Source organism: Apostichopus japonicus, chromosome 5 (assembly GCF_037975245.1).
Source record: "Apostichopus japonicus isolate 1M-3 chromosome 5, ASM3797524v1, whole genome shotgun sequence".
Taxonomy (NCBI): domain Eukaryota; kingdom Metazoa; phylum Echinodermata; class Holothuroidea; order Aspidochirotida; family Stichopodidae; genus Apostichopus; species Apostichopus japonicus.
Window position 1 is genome coordinate 14,497,822 of NC_092565.1, and position 22,680 is coordinate 14,520,501.

The 22,680-nt window shown below is 42.9% G+C and overlaps 1 protein-coding gene across 1 annotated transcript in view; it reads left to right on the forward strand.

Moving 5' to 3' along the window:
* LOC139967764 (arylsulfatase B-like) overlaps nt 1–22,680 on the forward strand; it is a 31,139-nt gene that overhangs the window by 2,881 nt on the left and 5,578 nt on the right. The window contains exons 2-3 of the mRNA XM_071971831.1: nt 10,917–11,108; nt 21,766–21,949. Of these exons, the coding sequence (XP_071827932.1) occupies nt 10,917–11,108; nt 21,766–21,949 (376 nt within the window). The remainder of the gene's footprint in view (nt 1–10,916; nt 11,109–21,765; nt 21,950–22,680) is intronic.

The following is a 22,680-nucleotide window of genomic DNA, read 5'->3' on the forward strand; positions in this document are numbered from 1 at the left end:
CCTTTTGTGCTCTGGTCATTCACTACCCTGTTTAGATTGGGTGTACTGGGTGGAGTTCAGGGCTTCGTCTATGGTAGGCCACAGTGGACATAATTCGTGGATTAATGTAGACATGTAAACCTGATTTTATGTAAATTGATCTAACTTGATTTAATGTAGACATGCAGGATCAAGTTTTATGTGTCTGCGTTGATTATAATTAATGCAGTCATTAAATCAATATATATTGCGAGTAAATATTTGACTATATGCGGATATATAGAACACTAATAGAATTGATGCTGACATATCGAACTGCGCACTTATTAGATAATATTTAATGTCTACATTAAATCGAAGGTAATGTCAACATTAAATGGATTTAATATATTGTAACACTTTCCTCTGTGAGTAGGCGCCGGCCAGCCGATTCAGGGTTCTTGGCCTAAGATGTAGTATTGTATTTTGCCAGAGAATGAAGATGTACACAAAATAAATCCAGAGAGGTGATTGTATTTTTTAACAGATCTTGTATTGAAAAGAAAACTTCTTACAGTAAGGTTGAGTGTGTTATAATGGATGTGTTGTCCAAACTATAGGCTGCATGGCCCTGAAGCCTACCATCAAGAATTGTTCTTCCAACAGCAACCAGAGTAGACTGTCCTGTCCCTCTCATTTAATGCATTTAATATAAATCCCTTAACAATATGTGGAAATACCACATGAACTTTACCCTACAACTTAGCTTTAAAAGACATAATACAGAAATACTCAGTGCATTCCTACCATCCCCAAACAATTGTACTCCTTTACAGAGATGAATGTGATCACATGAGTATCCCGAGAAAATATCACATGTGTTAAATCACAATCCCAGGATAAGCCTTATACCACATGCTGACTCATAGATGCAGCCCCAAAAGCCATAATCTGCCAACAATTACAACTGGTTTACTTATAATGCCAGGAGAGATAACCCCTATATAATTCCAAGGGGATTTAAACTACCACAATGGTTCCACACCGTCCCCATAGAACTCCCATTGCTCCACAACTTTACAGTAACGGCATCACAATATTTATATATATACATACTAAATTAGACCATTGGGATACACAGTATATAAAAACAACACTTTGGGAGACATTGGCAATTTAATGTTATTTCATCACGCTGGGCTATTGTTAGAATTCCAATATGAGTGCCATTTATAATAATCCCATTGCAAAATACAAATACCAAGGAATTTAATTAACTAATTAATTAATTACATATATACAAACTTAGGGCAAATTATACTATCACCATAAGTGAATTAAACTCTCTAACAACACTTAGGGCAACATAGCATCAAAAAACACTTCGGGCCACATTGGGCGATTTAATGTAATTTCATCACACTGGACTATTAATTGTTAGGACCCCAGTGTGGGTGCAATTTATAATAATCCCTTTGCAAAATACATATTGCAAGGAATTTAATTAAATAATTAATCAGTGAGACACATACATGTAGTCCTAATTAAGTGACTTAAATCTTTTCACAATACTTCAAAAGGGTGAAATAGCATAAAAATAATACTCCGGGCGACTTTGGCGATTTGATGTAATTTCGTCACACTGGACCAAAATGTTGTGTGAACTCCAGTATGGGTGCTATTTACAATAATCCCTTAATTTGCGAGATACAAATATCAAGGAATGTAATTAACTAATTAATCAGTTACACATACATATCACCGAAGTGAATTTAAGTCTTTTCAAAACACATTGGGCTTCATTGGCGATTTAAATGTGTAATGTAGTGACAATGGACCATTGTTAAGACTCCAGTATTAGACCGGCAGCCCAGTGCACTTTGATCAAACGAATGAGGTACCAATATCTGAGTATTGGAACATTTGTGGAAAAACCCAGTATATCCAAAAGTGGATGTCTGCCGTGGTCGCTCTGCTGCATGTGGCCCCTGGGGCCGGTTAAAGGGGGCCCAAAAATGCATCTGATCAAACGAACAAGGTACCACTTGAAACCAATGTCAACTTAATGCATGAATGCCACATAGTACTGAATGGCCCATGCCAGACAAATTTTCTGCTGCAAAGTGCCCGCCAGACGCCCAAGAAGGGCCCCTAAAAAAATGCATCTGATCAAACGAACGAGGTACCACTTGAAACCAATGTCAACTTAATGCATGAATGCCACAAAGTACTGAATGGCCTATGCCAGACAAATTTTCTGCTGCTAAGGGCCCGCCAGACGCCCCCAAATATGGCCCAAATGCCCATTAGCGTAGCATTGACCCAGATTAAATATGCAAGGTACCACTCAAAACCGGTTTGGAATGTTCGGGTTGATCTTACAGACTATGGAAATCATCATGCCAGACAAATTTTCTGCTGCAAAGTGCCCGCCAGACGCCCCAAAAGGGCCCATAAAAATGCATTTGATCAAACGAACGAGGTACCACTTGAAACCAATGTCAACTTAATGCATGAATGCCACAAAGTACTGAATGGCCCATGCCAGACAAATTTTCTGCTGCTAAGGGCCCGCCAGACGCCCCCAAATATGGCCCAAATGCCCATTAGCGTAGCATTGACCCAGATTAAATATGCAAGGTACCACTCAAAACCGGTTTGGAATGTTCGGGTTGATCTTACAGACTATGGAAATCATCATGCCAGACAAATTTTCTGCTACAAAGGGCCCGCCAGACGCCCCAAAAGGGCCCATAAAAATGCATTTGATCAAACGAACGAGGTACCACTTGAAACCAATGTCAACTTAATGCATGAATGCCACAAAGTACTGAATGGCCTATGCCAGACAAAATTTCTACAGCTAAGGGCCTGCCAGACGCCCCCAAATGTGGCCCAAAATGCCCATTATCGTAGCATTGACCCAGATTAAATATGCAAGGTACCACTCAAAACCGGTTTGGAACCACACAAAAACAATATTAAATGCAAAGGTACTTTCCACAGAGTAAAGAACTGCCAATGCAAGACAAATTTTCTTCCGCATAGGTCCCACCAGATAGAAAGAATAGGTGGCCCAATGTGGCCCTATATATGGGTCTAAAGAATTGGATATATGTGCCTTGTAACATGACATTTCAAGCTCATGATTATATTGTTTCCAGCATAAATTGGAGTTACTGTACACAAGACCAGTGTTTTATCCTATTTAGCTATTGGCTGCTCTAAGCAAAATAAAGATAACACTTTCACCTAAGCCTCTAAATATTTTGGGATTTGCTGGCCTGGGCAAAAATTACAGTTCCCCACATTATAATTCTAACACTCTGAGGAAGAGTCTTGCCTGGCTGAATTCTCAGTTCTTATACTTCGAACCTAACATGTGTCATGTTCAGAGTAATCACATAGTGATCTTTTGTTACTATCTTTGCCAATTATGATTTTAGTACATTTTAAACTAGCAAGATGACTTTCTTGAAAGGTAAAAGATTCCTTCATAGATGAAAACAAAAACCCTCATCTAGCATTCATATTTCTGAAAAATGGATGCCACATCTATTTGTTGGACTTGTTACAAGCTATTCGAATTGAATTAGTGTAATGATGGAAGTTCTAAAAGACCAAGATGGAGTAATATACGCCAATTACTCATTTTATATTTTGTATCAGGGAATGGAGTCATACGTGGTGATATCAGTATTTGTTTGTTCAATCTTAGCATTTTAAGTCCTTTAAAGAGTGTACCTAGCATAAAGGTACATATACATTTCTATGCTTCAATTATGTATCTTTTAAAAACCATATTGGACAGTTTTAACCCAAACCTTTATCGTTAAGTACACGTTATAAAGCATTTTCACCATTGTTTGATAATTGTTTCTTTGTCTGAGCTTAAGAAACAAAACAATCTCTTTTGTTCGACTACATGTATGTCTTAAGATGACACTTAAGCGTTCTTTCTCAAGATTTTAAACTTTGTAGATTTTACAATGCTAACGTAAACACAGTGTTTTAAGATACAAAATGATTTTGGGTTTCTTATTTACAATACATAAACTGATTTTAATCTGCTCCAGTGTTTCCAGCGAAACAAAGTAACTGCCAAGTTAAACACTGCTCACGATACAAAGTACTGACTGGATAAAAGGAAAAAGAATGGATAAAAGGAAGAAAAATGGATTTGAGAATGCATTATAACTGTCAGGATCTCCCTCAAAGACTGAGTTCGCGTCATTTTTGTTTTGCTCAATGAAATGTTCAGTAATTGATACACCTACTAGTATACTAATCTCATTATTCCATTGGCCTATGTAGCAGGAAGGAATTTGAATAATTCAGGATGTTCTTGATTGTTATAGATTGGTTTCTGGTGGTATTTTAACTATTTAAACTGCATAATTTTTTTTACATGTGGTGGGCACTTTGCAGAAGAAAATTTGTATTGTATTGGCATTTCTTTACTCTGTGGAATGCTACAAATGTCATGTCACAAGGCACATATAGTCTGCATCGATATACAATTCATTAGGCCCATATATGGCCGCATTGGGCCACCTATACTTTCTATCTGGTGGGACCTATGCAGAAGAAAATTTGTCTTGCATTGGCAGTTCTTTTACTCTGTGGAAAGTACCTTTGCATTTAATACGGTACCTCGTTCGTTTGATCAAATGCATTTTTATGGGCCCTTTTGGGGCGTCTGGCGGGCACTTTGCAGCAGAAAATTTGTCTGGCATGATGATTTCCATAGTCTGTAAGATCAACCCGAACATTCCAAACCGGTTTTGAGTGGTACCTTGCATATTTAATCTGGGTCAATGCTACGCTAATGGGCATTTGGGCCATATTTGGGGGCGTCTGGCGGGCCCTTAGCAGCAGAAAATTTGTCTGGCATAGGCCATTCAGTACTTTGTGGCATTCATGCATTAAGTTGACATTGGTTTCAAGTGGTACCTCGTTCGTTTGATCAGATGCATTTTTTTAGGGGCCCTTCTTGGACGTCTGGCGGGCCCTTTGCAGCAGAAAATTTGTCTGGCATGGGCCATTCAGTACTATGTGGCATTCATGCATTAAGTTGACATTGGTTTCAAGTGGTACCTCGTTCGTTTGATCAGATGCATTTTTGGGCCCCCTTTAACCGGCCCCAGGGGCCACATGCAGCAGAGCGACCACGGCAGACATCCACTTTTGGATATACTGGGTTTTTCCACAAATGTTCCAATACTCAGATATTGGTACCTCGTTCGTTTGATCAAAGTGCACTGGGCTGCCGGTCTATATGGGTACTATTTATAATAATCTCTTTTCAAAATACATGTATAGTAAGAAATTTAATTAACTATTATTACATATATACATGGAATACAGGAATTTAATTAACTAATTATACACATATACATGACGCCCTAAGTGAATTTAACTCTTTTCACAACACTTTAGGGCAAAACATAGCATAAAATAAACTTAGGGCGACATTGGCGATAAAGCAGGACAGGCTTTTTTCATCCCTTGCTCTGAAAAGTACTTATTTTGTGTCAGCTGGTTCCTAAACTGACCTTCATGACTTATCCCAACTGATGTATTCCAGGTCTGTAGAGAACAATTGAAACTGATATTGTCAATCCAGTGCAACTGCTTAATTGCTACAAATAATGCACTTGCTACAAATATAAGAATACAAATAAATACAAATAAAATACAAATAAAAGAAGATAATTTGCCAAATCTGACTCTCTCATCAGGATTTGTAAACCACATAATATATTGTAACCCACAGACCTGTCTTAGAAATTCAAATTTCCAAATTGTAGATGTCCATGCATGCACATCTAAAAGTTTACCTTCAATGGTGTCCTGTTGCATGAGCCACGTACGGCCATTAGACAAGCCAAGCCTTATGCTATAAATATGAAAAGTTACCAGTCTAAATGATGTATCAGATGGCACCAAACAAATTTGGGGCAACCTACAGTAGCTTGCTATGCAATATGGTTTTTTTTCCATAATTGTTGATGTGAAACATGTCTTCCAATCCAAGAAACATTTGAATGCAAATATTTAAATGAGCTTTAGCCCTCAAATAAAACAAAATACCTCACTCTGGATGCAAATATTGCATTCACCATGAATTCAGAGATTGCAATAACTATCTGAGTCAGTGAATTCAAAGACTGCATTCAATGCAATATGTATTGTTATCAATCCACCCGAAGTAGCCGAGAATCAATAAATAAGATAAAACACTCATTGTATGCTATAATGGATAGGCCTATGCTATCTTTATTTAATGATGTACTCTTCAGTAGGAGGGCAAGGTCGTAAAAGGAAGAGTAACAGAGGAAGAAGCCACATATATGAACAACGGGCTAAGTGTCATATTACAGTGTATCAGTGTGCAGAGCGAGCGCCGAGTATAGCATATAGATGTGCCATACTCGGTCATCATATCACACATTATGAATGCAATGATCATGCATGGGTGACCACATAATAGCAGTTAGAGTTGATTTGAATCAGTGTGTAGTTATTGATTTAGGCATGATTGTGCGAACTTGCATCTATAGTACAGGTGGCTGAAATTTGTTTGTATACCTTTTGTAGGCCTTTATCTGTGACATCCCAAACAGTTATGATATAGATTAGGCAGCAACTATGTAGAAGGTACCTTTTTTTTTCTTTTGGAAGACTCAGTTTTGAAGTGTTTGTTTGAAATCAGCAGATATACCAAAAGTTTTCTTCAGAATGTTAAATAAAAAGAACAAATTTTTAATGCTGCCAAAGAAGGGGCTGATGCTGAGCATTTATAATGTATTCCAATTGGTGTACTTGGTTCCTTACTAAATGTAAAAGAATTCTACACAATATGGTCTAGTTTGTGTGTATTTTGGGTGTGTAAACACTTGCTTCTGTACACAGTAACTCATTGGATCATGTTATACTTTGCTTAGTAATGAGTGAAGCTGCCTGTAGTTTATGGTGCTGACCACATGGAGTTAGCTAATAGCCTTGTTCACATGTAAGAACATACCAGTACTTCAAGTCCACAAGGGCGTTTTAATTCCCGTAATGTGAACTCTCGGGTACTCGTACTTCAAGTATGCTTGCGGTCTTAAGAATAATCCCCCTTTCGGGTAGGTGCATTTGTACGTACGTAGGTGCATTTGTTTGTATACGTACCAGACTGTTGCCTTTTTAAGAGATTCGACCAAATGACGCTATACATAAGGTAACCCATTGACTTAATTTGTTTTAACGAATTCGGCCAACACTGCAGAAAAGCCGCCTTTAAAATTGTGAGATAAAAATAAACTGAAGGACAGTCCATTTAAGATCTAATCAAATTTTATTCTCACAGATTTTTAATGAGACCAGAATCGTTAGTTTCATGCATATTTTAAAACTGAATTCTGTTCTGTTCTGTTCTGTTGCCAAGGTATGGAACCTAAGAGGGCTAAACTCACTAAGTTGAAAAACAAGTTTTCAGTTCTTTAAAGGCATTGAAGTCTCGCCCCAAACCGCGTGCCACACTCTGAAAATGTTAACTTTCCGTCGCTTGCAAGTGAAGTGTTCTGCTTGTCGCTACAAATTGCAGACACTCACAGTAATGAAACATGATACCTTGTTATCTTTAGCTGGACCTGAGATGTCCATCGCTGTACCGTTTGTACACTGTGCTGTGGGTATTGACCGCAGCTGTATGTACTGACTGTACACTAGTGTCTAATTACCAAAGGTAGCAAGCTGTGTGCATATTTTCTGGGATCAATGGTGGTGTCTAACACTTCTGTTACACCTCATTCGAAACTAGGTCAGATTGACCATCATCATACTAAGTGTGAAGATAATCAAACATTTGGTTGCAAAGACTTGCCATTTTTAATATTATGTTATGTTAGGCCCTATACCGTGGGCCCAGCCATCAATATCTCATATAAACTCATTCTCTCCAACATAAAAGTCAATCCAAATTTTTATTCTTGAAATATCATGTTTAAATGCCAACTGTCACACACCTTCAACATCAGACCATAAGCAGAATGCGATATTTTTACAATAGTGGTTTCGATGTCATATATATGCTAATATTTTTACCTACATGGCATTCAGCAATATACAAATAATGAATGGTTATGAGTGCAATATAGTGCAAATATTTCATGAGTTGAAAGATGGAATGTTCCATTCAACGAGGCGCAGCCGAGTTGAATGGAACAAATTACCAATGAAAAAAGTGCTATCAAAAAAGTATAACCCATGGTTCTATTTCATAGAGTGCAATAGGGCGGATTTTGCATGCAATCGACGAGCAATTGACCAATCAAATGGCCGGAATATAATTAGGTGTTGTATAATACCATATATTCTGATTGGAAACAAGTTAATGTCATCCTTTAAATATCAACTATGTGATATTTCACTATTGCAATAATTTTCACATATATCTGAATTAAATGTAAAAATTAATATTTAAGGGGTGCATGTAGTTGTAGCAATGTCATGTATTTATCAAAGAGTATTTGAAAGGTTATTCTGAGTTATTTACTGCAATAACACACTATATACTAGCCCTACCCATTCATGAATAATAAAGTTACTGAAAATATTGACTTTACAAACAAACATCCACTTGTCACTTATGAGATTATATCTTCATTTTTTTTATTGTGGTAACCTTTTAGCCATGGGCACTCATGAATATTATGATGAGATTATTATGATCAATTTACATCACTATACCATGTATGATAATTGATAATCAGTGGCCTGTTTTCATGTTCAACCAAGTCAGCATGCTATACATCCCAACTTCTCATCAAGAATCCAGTATGCAACAAAGAAGAAATAGACCAATGACGATTTTCCTCCAGGAAGATCTGATCTAGTCAAACCTTAATCTCATCGTTTCCTCAATATCATTTTTTGTTAATTCTAGTTTAATTTATGAATAAACATTAGCTAGTTGTGCACATCGACTGACTTATTACAGTATATGTTATGTTGTTCCTTTTTTTACAACCTTTGTTTCAAGGACACTGAACACAGGTTTGTGGCCTAAGGCAACCCCCCCCCCCCCCCACAAGCCATAGGTTCTGAGACAAAGCAAAATAAATACTGTCAATATGGATTTCATTGGATCTATACTGTACCTAAGGCTAACACAACACAATGTGAGTTATGTCTACTATAGGCTAGCTATGTACATATATACGATGAACTGTAGCAGTTAGGTCTACAGTATATGGAATGAAAACACTAATTGTAGAACCAACGTGACAACGGTGACATGATGTAGTTATAAAGGTGAGCTTTACGCATCTGTAAAGGGTCATGACCCTGGACACCATCAAAGAGTGTATTCTCCCCTCCTTTTCCCTGGAAATTTAGAATTTACAATTCATTCAATTTCACACGCCGTCATGCTATGATAATTTTGCATAATATATGGTTGCACCTATCCATGAAATGGCAAATAAAGATTGTTTGATTTTATTGATAATTGAACAATTGTGCAGGTATGCAAAATATGTTTACCAGATTGGAGTTAAAAGTTATATGGGTGAGAATATTACAATAGTGTGACTGTATATACAGTATGTATATCATACTGTGATGACAGAACCATGGCACTCATCCCAGACGTGCTTGTACAAAGTCCAAGATATTCTCAGATCAAGATAACTTGACAATGTAATGTTCTGATGACTTAAGTAACCGGCCAAAATACTGTACGCAAAACAAAAACTAACAACGAAAATTACAATTTATTTTATGATTACAACTACAAACTGTAATTGGTGGGGAGTACAGTGGGTGGGGCATACAACAAAAACGCAAAACAAAAGTTAACAACGAAAATGACATTTTTTTTATGATTACAACTACAAACTGTAATTGGTGGGGAGTACAGTGGGTGGGGCATACAACAAAAACACAAAACAAAAGTTAACAACGAAAATGACATTTTTTTTATGATTACAACTACAAACTGTAATTGGTGGGGAGTACAGTGGGTGGGGCATACAACAAAAATGCAAAACAAAAGTTAACAACGAAAATGACATTTTTTTTTATGATTACAACTGCAAACTGTAATTGGTGGGGAGTACAGTGGGTGGGGCATACAACAATTTTCCTCCCAAAAGTGTAGTATATTCTACTCAAGTCGAACTCAATTCAGTTTAAGTGATATAAATTTGACTTCAGTAAAATGTATTCCACTTGCGTGACACAAAATTCCACTTACATAGAATACAAATGTTCCAGTTTACTTAAGTGGAATGCAATGTCACTTAAGTAGAATTGTATTCCACTTAAGTAGAATATAATTTCACTTAAGCTGAATTGAATTCTACTTAATGGAACCGGTATTTTATTTAAGTAAAATAGATGGCCTATTTTACTTAAGTGAAATATAATTCCATTTAAGTAGAATTGAGTTCTTTTTACATAGAACTGAATTTGACTCAAGCATACGTAGTACTATTTCACTTAAGTGAAACTGAATTTGACTTAAGTCCAATTCAATTTCACTTAGGTAAAAGTGAATTCTACTTATAAGTCAAATATATGGCCTATGAATGTAGTAGAATGCATTTCACCTAAGTAAAAATAGGGGATAATGTAAGAGTTGAAATGGCTTGCCTTAGGGTTGAAGCCTCCAGAAGCATCGGCATTTAGTCAGAAAGAAGAGTTACTGTTAAAATCTCACAGCCCTTTTGGGCATCGAGAGGGCAAATTCCCCGAAGCTGCATCCGCATTTCTCGTTCTCTCATAGTGAGTTTAAAGCAAAAACGTACTTGCGAGAGAGAGAGAGAGAGGTATTCAAAATCTCTGGAATGTATTTCAAATAAGCTCTGAGTCTGAAGGGGGTCCAGTTTGACATGGATTGCCCCCAGTTCACCTTAACCCTGTCACTGTGTCTCTTTTAATTAGTGTCAGTTATCTTTCTTACTTTTCAGAAACCAAGTCGACCACACATTGTTTTCATCTTAGCAGACGATCTCGGTTGGTCAGATATAGGATACCACGGTAACGCTGTTCACACACCCTTTATTGACCAACTGGCAAACACGGGTGTTAAACTCGGAAATTATTACGCACAGCCAAATTGTTCACCATCCCGGGCCTCCTTTCTCACAGGAAAATATTCGGTAGGACTTAAAGCAGCATTTTGCGTCCTTTCTATGATTTTTCTCAAGCTCACTGACTCCACTATGCCATAACGACATACATAACTAGCTTATCTATTTAAATCTTACTTCACATGGTGGCATAAAAGTCGAAAAATTTGCAACTTTCAACTTTGTTTTTCTCCAAGATATTTACCGTTAGAACCCAATAAACCTCGCCCATAATATGAATATTTAAACACTACGAACGTCATTGACCAATGGGCCTATGTAATGCAACACCATGCTTTACTTGTGTACAGTCTATATGGCAGTTGTACCAGGGAGTTCCATACATCTCCCTGGTTGTACCAACGCAAAGTCTTGAATCTATTTTTAGCAACGGCTCATAACTAAACCTGCATCTCTGATTGGTTGAATTCAAACTAGTGGGTTTGGCGGAACTGTATGCGATTAATTTTAACAGTGGAATTTGTCGAGGACACTCTTCTCATTATCTGCAAATATCCTTAATTACTCGCCAATTAACGTTGTTGGCAGGAAAAAAACTTGGCTAATATCTTAGTTTGCTGTTTTGTGATTGATATATGTAAAAAAATCGATGGACATGTCAAAAAAGTAGAAAACGGCGACCCAACGCAAAATGCTGCTCTAACTGTTTTCTGCGTCCTCACTTTAATGTGTTCTTTCGATTGTTTTAATTATTAATTAATTATACCAGACCAGACTGAAAAAGATATTTCACCGACAGGATTAGGAACTTATGTACAATGTTACTGAAGAAGTAAGGTGGTGGTTGGGGTGGAAGGGGAGGGGAAGGGGAGGAGAGGCTCGGGGGAGGGGAGGGGAGTGGAGGGGGAAGATACACTAATGATAACATTCCGGGACTGCTCCCATGCAGTGATCAACCCAGCAATATTAGAATAGTGTAGAAAATGACTCCATGCATGACTTTAAGCATATGACACATCCAGAAATAAATAGCGGGTTTGCAGATATCAGCCAAATGTTCAAGTTGAGAATTGTTGTAGTTCGATACATTTTTTCACATATTGATGTTGACAATATTAATAGCCTGCCAAATCTGTTTGATTTAGATATCTCATACGGTAACTTCGATATGATATCGGTTTCGATGATAATCGTAACCTTTGTACTCATGCATGCCGATGCGTGTGTATGCGTGGGTTTGTTTTGTATTCTGACTGAGGACCTGGACAAAAAGACTTTCCAGGTCCTCGGCTGTGATTTCTAAAGAATCACCCTGTCCTGGCAAGAACCCTATTGTTTTTGGTGGAGGTCAAAGGTCATTTGTGGTCACCATGCAAAGGTCAATTTTTTGGAAACCTTGTGAACACGATATCTCAAGAAAGGAAGCTTGGACCTATCCTCATATTTAGTATTAAGTTGTGACACGTTAAGTACAAGAAGTCTATTGTTTTTGAAAGATCAATTGACAAATTTTAAGATTTTTAAACATTTTGTGTCCCAGTAGTACCATAGGCTAACAGAATATAGATACGATTATTGTATATGACGTCCGTTTGAAACCTACATTAGACACAAATTGATTTTCCATCGCCATCGTCGTCTCTATATTGATTTGTTCAAAGACAAGATTGTTACAATGAACTATTTCAATTTTAGTAGTATACGTATACCTGTGCTCTTATCAGTTCAATATTGATCTGTATTGTTTCAAATATTAAAAGAAACGAAAAGACTTGAATACATATGGTTTGATGATTGCCATGACAACAGAATGTAATAACGTATCTTATTCCAGGGATCTTTAGAAGGATATTCCAGGGTTATATTAGTTGCTGTTACCTAAGATAAATGATGGACACTTGTTCCCGGGACTACTAAAAGCATTGAATGATAAATGTATATATGAAGAAATCGACATAATAGCATAAACAGATATTCAAAACATCTGTACATCTGGTTAGTCTTTTGGTGTTCAATAATATATAATGTGAATGGGCTTGACACCTTCAATCGTTTCAAACATTTTCAAGTTTTTATAAAAATGTTCACCGCATGATATGCAAGGGTAGCCTATACCAACCAGACAACAAAACTGCAGTGTGGTTTCAATGATGCTACATGAATAATCTTTTATGCATGTGACACACCAGGCTGTAGGATATAGCCAGTATAAACAACATTCTTAATTTAAGTACTACCGCAAAAAGCATTGAGATATGACAAACAATATTCACATTGGCAGCTGATGACAGAGATGGAAATTTTTCTCGTATTTAACATACAGTTTTATCTCTACCAAAGACAACTGGCTTCTTCCAGGCGCGGTGGAACGGAAAAATTATTGGGGGGGCTAATGTGTGGAGACTATCTAAGCGGAGCGCCACCATCAGTTGGCGTGGAGCGTACAAGAAAATTTTGGGTTTTTTCAAACCCCCTAGATGGCCGGAAACGGCACTTCCCGAGTGTTTTATGCTGCGAATACCTAGCCCTAAAATGTGGGTCTCAAACCTGCAATATCTCAGAATTTACTTCGCTCCTCGCTTACCTGTCTCCTCACAACCTTAGCACCTCATTCTACCGTGCCTATAAAGTCCTGGTAAATAAATAACACTGTGCGCCCTCTATGACCGGACCCCCCTTCCGGTCCCTCCTCCTTTTTCATTCTACCATTCCAAGTGCCTACACGCATATTTTTCTTGTGGATAGTTTCCTTGGAAATTTGTCTTGGTTTTCTTCGACGATCGCCGGAAGTTTTTTAGCTTCGGATCTTTAGAAGTTTGACAGTCCTTTCCTGACCGATAAGTATCCTTTTTATCAAAAAGGGAGGGTTTTGGGGACTGTTTTCGTAGTGCGTTTCCTCCTCGGGTTGGTTTGGGGCGGGGTTAGCAGTTCCGCGAAACTGCCTAGGTTCCCGCCCTATTCCTCCCCACGCTGAGGCGTGTTGTTGTTAGTGTGTTTTCATAGCTTGTTTACTCGCTTTCTTCCCCCCAATTAGTTTTCTCTCGTCCCCCTTTTGGGGATTCATATTTTCACTCTTTTTGTATGTATTTCTCGCTCTCTCATTTTCGTTTCAGCTTGCATTTTCTTGTTAGGCCACCCCGTAGCGTTACCTTGTTTACCGTTGCTAGGTTACGCTACGCTCCACCCAAGCCTAATTCCCTTCCTAGTTCTCCCTTCTTACGTTAAGCTTCTATTGTTGTTCATTTATCACTAAGAAGTAATCTTCCTTAATCCAGTTATTCAGCATGTCACGCAATCCATTGAAGTGCATCAACTGCTCTATGTTTCGCCCAGGCAGAGCCTGGGACGAACACGACCTTTGTCCGAAATGCAGATCCTGCACTCGACGAGACCCCTGCCTGGTGTGTATTAAGTTTACACCAGCTCAGTGGCAGGACATCGACCTGTGGCTTGAGGGCTTACGTAGCAAGCTCCAGGGAAGGCTGGACTCGATCCCGAGTGCAATCGGGGCGCCGGAGGTTTCAGGAATAACGGGAGATAGAGAGGAGGAGGGAGTAGTAGAGAGAGAGGTGGAGGAGAGTGGCCAGGAGAGGGCCGAAGGAGAGAAAGAGGTAGAGAGAGAGGAAAGAGAAAGAGAAAGAGAAAGAATTCCCCTAACGGCCCCGGCTACGTCCGGATCAGTTACGGCCAGAGGGAAGGGCAGGAGCAAAGGCAAGGCTCCTGCCAAGAAAAGACCTCCGAAGCAGAGCCGGCCGTGGGAGGCTCGGGTCCAAAAGAGAGAGTAACCGAGGGGACGCGGAGACGGAGCCGGTCCCGTTCCAGGGAGCCGGACAGGGAGCCGGAGAGGCGGGTTCCGACGGAGATCCCGGCCCGAGAAAGCAGGGAGAGAGAGTCCTCCCGCCGACCCAGAAGGGAGAGATCGGGGTCGCATACAAAATCCCCAAGACGGAGAGAGAGGAAGAGATACTCTCCAATCTCCGACGAGTCCTCGGACTCTTCCGACGATGGATACAGAAGATCCAAGAGGAGGCGCCGGTCCCCGAGACGGCACCAGGAAGAGGAGCCAGCTTGGCTATCTAAACTCACCGGCCTGCTACGGCCCCTGCTGGAGCAAAGGACGTCCACAGTAGCCGACGTGGCACCGGGCCCTACCAGCCCCGTACCGACCATGACCCCACAACCGGCCCCGGACCCGGACGCTCTGGATTGCAGAGCGTCGGTGAATCTTTCCGGCTTGGAGGACGAAGGGGAGCCCATAGATCCAGATCCTCTCGACTACTCTGGAGGACAGCTTTGGCCACAATTACGAACCGGAGGAGGCGCCCGTGACAGGAGGAGCCCTCCCACAGGAGCTAATAACACGGGCGGCAGACATATTTAGACGACACCTGGGGTTCGAGGAACCCGAGACGCAACCGCAGAAGGCGGGCCGGGTATCAAAATTGACAGCGACCGGCGAAGCGTCATATAAGCCCAAAACTACCGTACCAGTAGACGCAACCTGCTATGACAGATTTGAGGCCATTGCCAACAAGACCAAGTGGACGGCCTTCCCGGCCAGGGCCGATAGAGCGGTCAGGGTACCTGACGAGGCCTGGAGGGACCTATTTAGATCTCCAACCATCCCCCAGGAGGCCAAGGAGAGGCTAAAAGCCGAACAAGGGGCCTCATCCACACACGTGTTCAAGACCCCGGACCAGAGGAAGCTAGAAGAGCTCTTGGTAGAGGTGGACATGGCAGCCCGTTCGGGCATGAAGTTCGCATCGGTACTAATGCTATCAGCCGAAGTCCTCATGCGACACCACCAACAACTACCTGAGGACAGCAGCCAAGTATCCAGGGACGAAGCGGGCCAGCTCCTCCTGCTGCTGGGCCCCCTCGTCAGGCTCGCGTACGATCAATTTGCTAGGATCACTACCAGGTCCGTAAAGGCCCGTAGACAAAACATCGTCTCCGCCATCCATTGGCCTTCGACGGAGGCTAAGGACAGAATGTTGGAACTACCAATCCTCGGGGAAGACCTTTTCGCGGGCTGCTTCCAAAAGAAACTGCAGGAAGAGGTGGCCCGAAGGGAGACTCTGGCCAAATCAGAATTCCGACCCCCACCTACCCAGAGAACCAGACCCTTCCGCCCGAGGGAGAGCAGAGCACCTAGAGGAACGAGAGCAGCACCCGCCAAATCTATGAGCAGAGGAGCTCTCAGAGGCAGAAGCCGGGGGGCAGCCTTCCGTCCGACCCGCCCCTGGGCCCCCAGAGGAGGCAGAGGCTCGACGTCGACCAGACGGGACAGTGACCGCTCCTCCATCCGACCAGCGTTCGCCGCCCGGCCCTAGGGGTGCCCACCTCACTGCGGCCATTCCGCCGGTGGGGGGAGACTATCAAACTTCTCCCAGCAATGGGAATTTATTGGCGGGGACAAGTGGGTGTTGGACACAGTCAGACACGGGTACAAAATAGAATTCTCCTCCAGCCCACCTTTCGGGGGCGGAGGAAGGCAGACACTCACACCCACGGACCCCGTCAAACGCTTAGCCCTAGAAGGGGAAATTCTGGCCCTGCTGGCCAAGCAGGCAATTACAAGAGTTCCGGAAGAGACGGGACCGCTCTTCCGGTCCTCCTTCTTTCTGACCAAAAAACGGGACGGCTCCTGGCGTCCCATCCTAAACCTAAAACCCCTGAACACAAAACACATCAGACCAAAACACTTCCGTATGGAGACCTTAAACTTAATATTACCCCTACTCAGAAAGGGCATGTGGGCGGCGACCGTAGACTTACGAGACGCTTACCTGCACATATTGATACACAGAGAACACCGACGATTCCTAGCGTTCCGGTATGCAGAACAAGATTACCAGTTCCGGGCGCTCCCATTCGGGCTAGCCACGGCTCCCAGAACCTTCACGAGAGTCGCGGGAGCAGTAGTCGCCTACCTCAGAAAAAGAGGAGTCACCCTCTACGTATATCTAGACGACTGGTTGGTAGTAGGGAACAGCCTATCGGAAGCAACCAACAACGTCCACAAAACGCTCCAGACCCTTCAAGAACTGGGCTGGATCGTGAACCAGAAGAAATCACGACTATCGCCCTCCCAGACGATCCAGTTCCTCGGGGCCAAACTGGACTTCACCACCGGGGTAGCCCGACCCTCAGAAGAAAGAGTCGCGGCAGTCAAGGCGACCACACAACAGATCTTGGCACACCGGGGGTCACCAACGGGGACATGGCTCCGGGCCCTGGGACTCATGGCCAGCCTCGTCGATATAGTGAGACTGTGCAGGCTACACATGCGACCCCTGCAACTGCACCTCCTGAGGTCCGCAGACCCTACAGACCCAGACAAAACAACGCTCATCTACAGGTCAGAGGAGGTCACCCAACACTTTCGATGGTGGCTCGACCCAAACAACTGGAGTTCAGGGGTACCCTTTGCGATACAGCTACCAATGACATCGATAACGACGGACGCGTCACTGTCCGGATGGGGAGCTCATTGGAGCAATCGCACAGCATGGGGGACGTGGTCCCAAACAGAAACATCTCTCCACATCAACATCCTAGAGATGATGGCGGTCAAAAGAGCCCTGGAAGTTTTCACCGACCACGTACAGGGAACGATAACCACAATCTTCACCGACAACACGACAGTGGTGGCCTACATCAATCGGCAGGGGGGCACCCACTCAGAGAGACTGTGCCGACTCGCGTGGGAGGTGATAACAGCGGCCGAGGACTCCGGTACGATCCTACGGGCTTCCCACATCGCGGGCAAGCTCAACGTGATGGCGGACGCCTTATCCAGGGGGCACATAGACCCCAACGAATGGTCTCTGGAACAGGAGACCTGCGACAGAATCTTTTCGATCTTCGGCAAGCCCACGATAGACCTGTTCGCAACACACAAGAACAACAAACTCCAGACCTTCTGTTCCAGACGATTCCACCCCCTGGCCTACCACACGGACGCAATGTCCCTCTCTTGGGACCGCATGGAGGCGTATATCTTACCGCCGCTGTGTATGATCGGACAAGTCCTCAGAAAAATTCGGAACTCCAAGGGCAGGTTCACACTAATAGCCCCGTTCTGGCCTCGCAGACCCTGGTTCGCCGAGATCCCTCGGCTCCTCATGGACGTCCCAGTGAGTCTACCGGACAAGCCCCACCTACTGTCCCAGAGACAGGGAACTCTCTCCCACCCAGACATCAAGGGGTTACAATTAGTTGCCTGGAGGCTGTCCGGTCTTCCCTACGACAGAGAGGCTTTTCAGAAGCAGCTGCCGCGATGGCAGCCGACGCTAGAAGGGGAACGACCGCAGCGACTTACGATTCCCGTCTGCGGAAGTTCGACCAATGGTGCCGACCGAGACAAATACTGCTGCCTGCTGCCTCTGTGACACAGATAGCCGACTTCCTCCTCTCACTCTTTGGAGAAGGGAAACAAGTCTCCACTATCAGGAACTACAGGTCGGCCATCGCCGCCATCCACCAGGGCTTCCCAGATGGCTCCACACTGAGCAATAACCCGTACATTGCACAACTCATCAAAGGCATGGCGAACCGTCGCCCACAGATCAGACGGCTGGCCCCCTCCTGGGGACTCTCAGCAGTGTTACATGCCCTGGCAGGACCACCATACGAACCAATGGCTAACGCCTCCCTGGCTGCCCTCACAAAAAAGACACTCTTCCTCGTCGCAGTTGCGTCAGCAAGAAGGAGGAGTTGCCTCCACGCCCTATCCACCAAGCAGAATCACATCAGATTTGAGGGCCACGGGGTGAGGATGGTTCCAGACCCGTCATTTATTGCAAAGAACCAGACCTTGACCTTCTTGCCAGGAGACATTTCATCCCAGAAATTAAGACCATGTCATCAGTAGCCGAGGACAAACGATGGTGTCCAGTCAGGGCACTGAAGTGGTACCTGAGCAAGACAGAAAAGTTAAGACAAGCAACTTCTCTCTTCATCATACCACGGCCACCCTACGCAGCGGCCTCCAAAGACACTCTATCCAGGTGGCTAGTAGAGATCATACGCCCGTTCACATCGGGGACCTCCCGACCAAGGGCTCACGACGTCAGAGGGGTCGCGGCCTCTACAGCCCTATTCGCCGGCATCCCGATAGAGGACATACTCAAAGCAGCAGCGTGGAGAACTCCAACTACGTTCGTCGCCTGCTACTTGACCGACACTTTACACGCCGAAGCGGCATTTGGTAGCGCGGTGATGCGAGGTCCGGTGAGTAACAGGTCCCACCCCTCGGGCCTCCCACCATCGGGCAGTGCCACTCGGTGCTAAGGTTGTGAGGAGACAGGTAAGCGAGGAGCGAAGTAAATATTCCAAAACTTACTGGTTTGGATATTTACGAGTGACGAGCTTACCTGTCTCCATTCCCGCCTCCCTCCCCCGAGAGGGTGGTGGGACACAGCCGGACGGAGGAGCGGTCGCTCGACTTGACTCACGACTCCGAGCTTCACACCAGATAGACAGATCCACCTTCCACCAGAGAGCCATCGACTAGGTCTATCGGTGAGTGTACCTATGTGTTTTCGTATGCGTTTGCGTACATAGTCTTCCACGTACGTTCTCGCCTAAGTTGGTCTTAAGGTAACAAGTGGCGGACCGTAAACCTTTAGGCTCCTTGTTAGTTTAAGGGGTAGTTCCGCCTGCAGGGTTCAGGAGAGTGTCCCCCCTTCCCGCTGCGCCGGGGAGGGTTACACTCCCCCCTGCTAGGAAGGCGTCAGTGAATTTTTGTTAGGGGTTCACTTTGGGAAGTTAATTCGACGGGAGTCGTTGGGGGTGGCCAGACCTTGCCACCCCCACTCCCGTGTCCGTGAGGCCACTCTTTAGGAATGGTCTCATGAGAAAGGAGGAGGGACCGGAAGGGGGGTCCGGTCATAGAGGGCGCACAGTGTTATTTATTTACCAGGACTTTATAGGCACGGTAGAATGAGGTGCTAAGGTTGTGAGGAGACAGGTAAGCTCATCACTCGTAAATATCCAAACCAGTAAGTTTTGGAATTTGCACGTAAAAGTCTGTAAAAACATTGTAATTTGTATATTTGATAGTGTTTTAAGAGAGTAGCTATTACTCGTAGTGTACTGGCAAAGACGTTTTTGAGTGTAGTAAGGGCAGTGGCGGAGCTAGGGGTATTGGTCGGGGGGGGCAAGAATGGTCTGTAGGGGCGCTTTCGACACTATCTAAACGGAGCGCCACCACAGGTTGGCGCGGAGCGTACAGAAAATTTTTGAGTAAAGTTACTCCCTAGATTGCAGGAAATGACCCTTTCCGGGCCTTGCTAATTTGCAGATAAACGGAGAATAAATAGGTGTCGTCGCCATTTTGTCGGAAAATTACACCAACAGAATATGACAAATGTCAATAGGTATATGAGAGCGCAATAAAATAGTCAATAATCGCGAATAAGTTTAAAGTAGTGAAAAGCTGAAAAGGGCGCCAGCAGTCCATTTGAGTCCGTCAGGAGGGGGAGGGATCCGCCCCCTGACTGTATATATGGACGCTCCGCCACTAAGTAAGGGGATGTTAGAGAACTGGCTGAAATGAGCAAGTCATTGGCCTAAGACGAAGTTGTGTTACGCTTACCGGTACTCACACTAACTGCTTCCACTTTTCACGGGGCGTGAAGACGCGGTTGGGGTGACAATGTGGTCTATAGCCAGGGGGCGGTCCGAGGGACCAGGGTCCCCCAGCAATTACTAAAATTATTACACCTATATAGTATACGTGTGCATCGGACAGATCGACAAGTATGCATTGAAAAATGGGCAGATGCACGTTTCGGAGCCTTGGTAAATATTGGGGGGGCTTATCATGCATTTGCCCCCTCAACTTTTTCCAAGCCCCCCCCCCCCCCGGTTCCGCCGCCACTGCCTTCTTCTACTGTACTCAATGTGGTACAAATCTGATGTTTTTATTTGGCACTGAATCTCAATAATTGAGAAATACGTCGGAAAAAGTCAACAACAGAAGCAAAAAAATACCGATGATTCACAATGATATTGTCCATTCCAATAGCAATTTTGTATACATGTACCAACAGTATAACCTTCACACCTTTGTGCACAGGCATGTACTGTATGCAGCGACGTACATGGCAACTCCAAAAGTTACCAACAAACTTAAGTCTTTGGAGATTTGGTTGAAACTTCTGATTCTTATCTCCAGATGCCCTTAAGCTAAATTCCAACATCCTCTCCTATTCTTATCAGGCAAAACGCACATATCTAATAGGCTGGTCCGTGGGTCGAGACTCGGTAGGTTATACAGGGTTTCCACAATTTGACCCCTGGTGACTCTATTGACCTCCACCAAAAACTATAGGCTTCTTGTACTCATTGTGGTTCATATTAAATATGAGATCTGCCCAAGCTTACCTTCTTGAGATATCGTGTATACAATGTATTCACAATTTGACACCTGGTGACCCTGGCAATAACCTTTGACCTCCTCAAAAAGAATAGGCTTCTATTACTCAATGTGGTACTCCTACACACCTAATGGTCCGACCTTCCCTTCTGATATCGTGTTAACAAGCTGGGCATCACAAATACACACACACATGCCATCTTGGATGCAAAGGTAATACGATAATCATCAAAACCAAAAATGTTAAAAGTGTACGCAATGCAGCACTTACATGTTTAGTGGTTATATATATATAATATGGGGTACATCTACATGTTTTGATTTCCTTCATATATACTGTAGGATCGTAACGGAATCCAACACGCATTTAGAGATGGCCAAGCAGCGTGCCTACCTCTGTATCATCGAACTCTTCCAGAGATCCTCAAGCAAAATGGTTATTCAACTCACCTTGTTGGAAAGTGGCATCTAGGACACTGTCGAGAAGAGTGCCTTCCCTATAACAGAGGATTTGATACCTTCTTTGGTATGTCTGTAAAGAGAGAGAGAGAGAGAGTCTTATGTTAAGAGTTGTCAGTAAATTTTCAGTTTTCTCTGCCTGCAGTAAATAACCCTCAAATGTACTACAGCAATACAGCAGCCCGTCTCTCAACCTCGATTGGTTGAAGGAACTAGCTTCTGAATATTTCTCCAACCCCCCCCCCCCCCGTTTTAAAGCAATGTTTAGGAACAAGATTGTGATTTCTCATGTCCACTGTGTCCAGACTGTTCGGTAACAGATACCAGGTTTTTAGTTTGTACTTTTTTTAGTGCATCCAAAAAAATTCCCTTTGGTGTATGAGTTCTAGTTCACTGCTATAAGCCCTGTAGTACAGGTACAAGTACTTTATTTTACAGTACCATATATATATATATATATATATATATATATATATATATATACAATCAGCTTCCATAGCTTAGTGGTAAGGGGGGACATTGATTGAAATGTTTGGAGGTTTGAAACTGGTAAGGAAGGTCGTAATTCCGCTGTAAGCATTTGTATATCTGTAGCATTTGTATATAAGCATATTTGTATATAAGCATTTTACTGTATATCAAAAACTTCTAGCTCTGTTCTGGTGATATATTTTGCCTTACTCTAGATATGAATTCATGATGCTAACCAACTCGAAATCAAGAGAGATAAAGATCAACACAAATAATATGTCAGCTCCTTTACATTGCATCTATGCTTCTTTTGTAATTCCTTTTTCT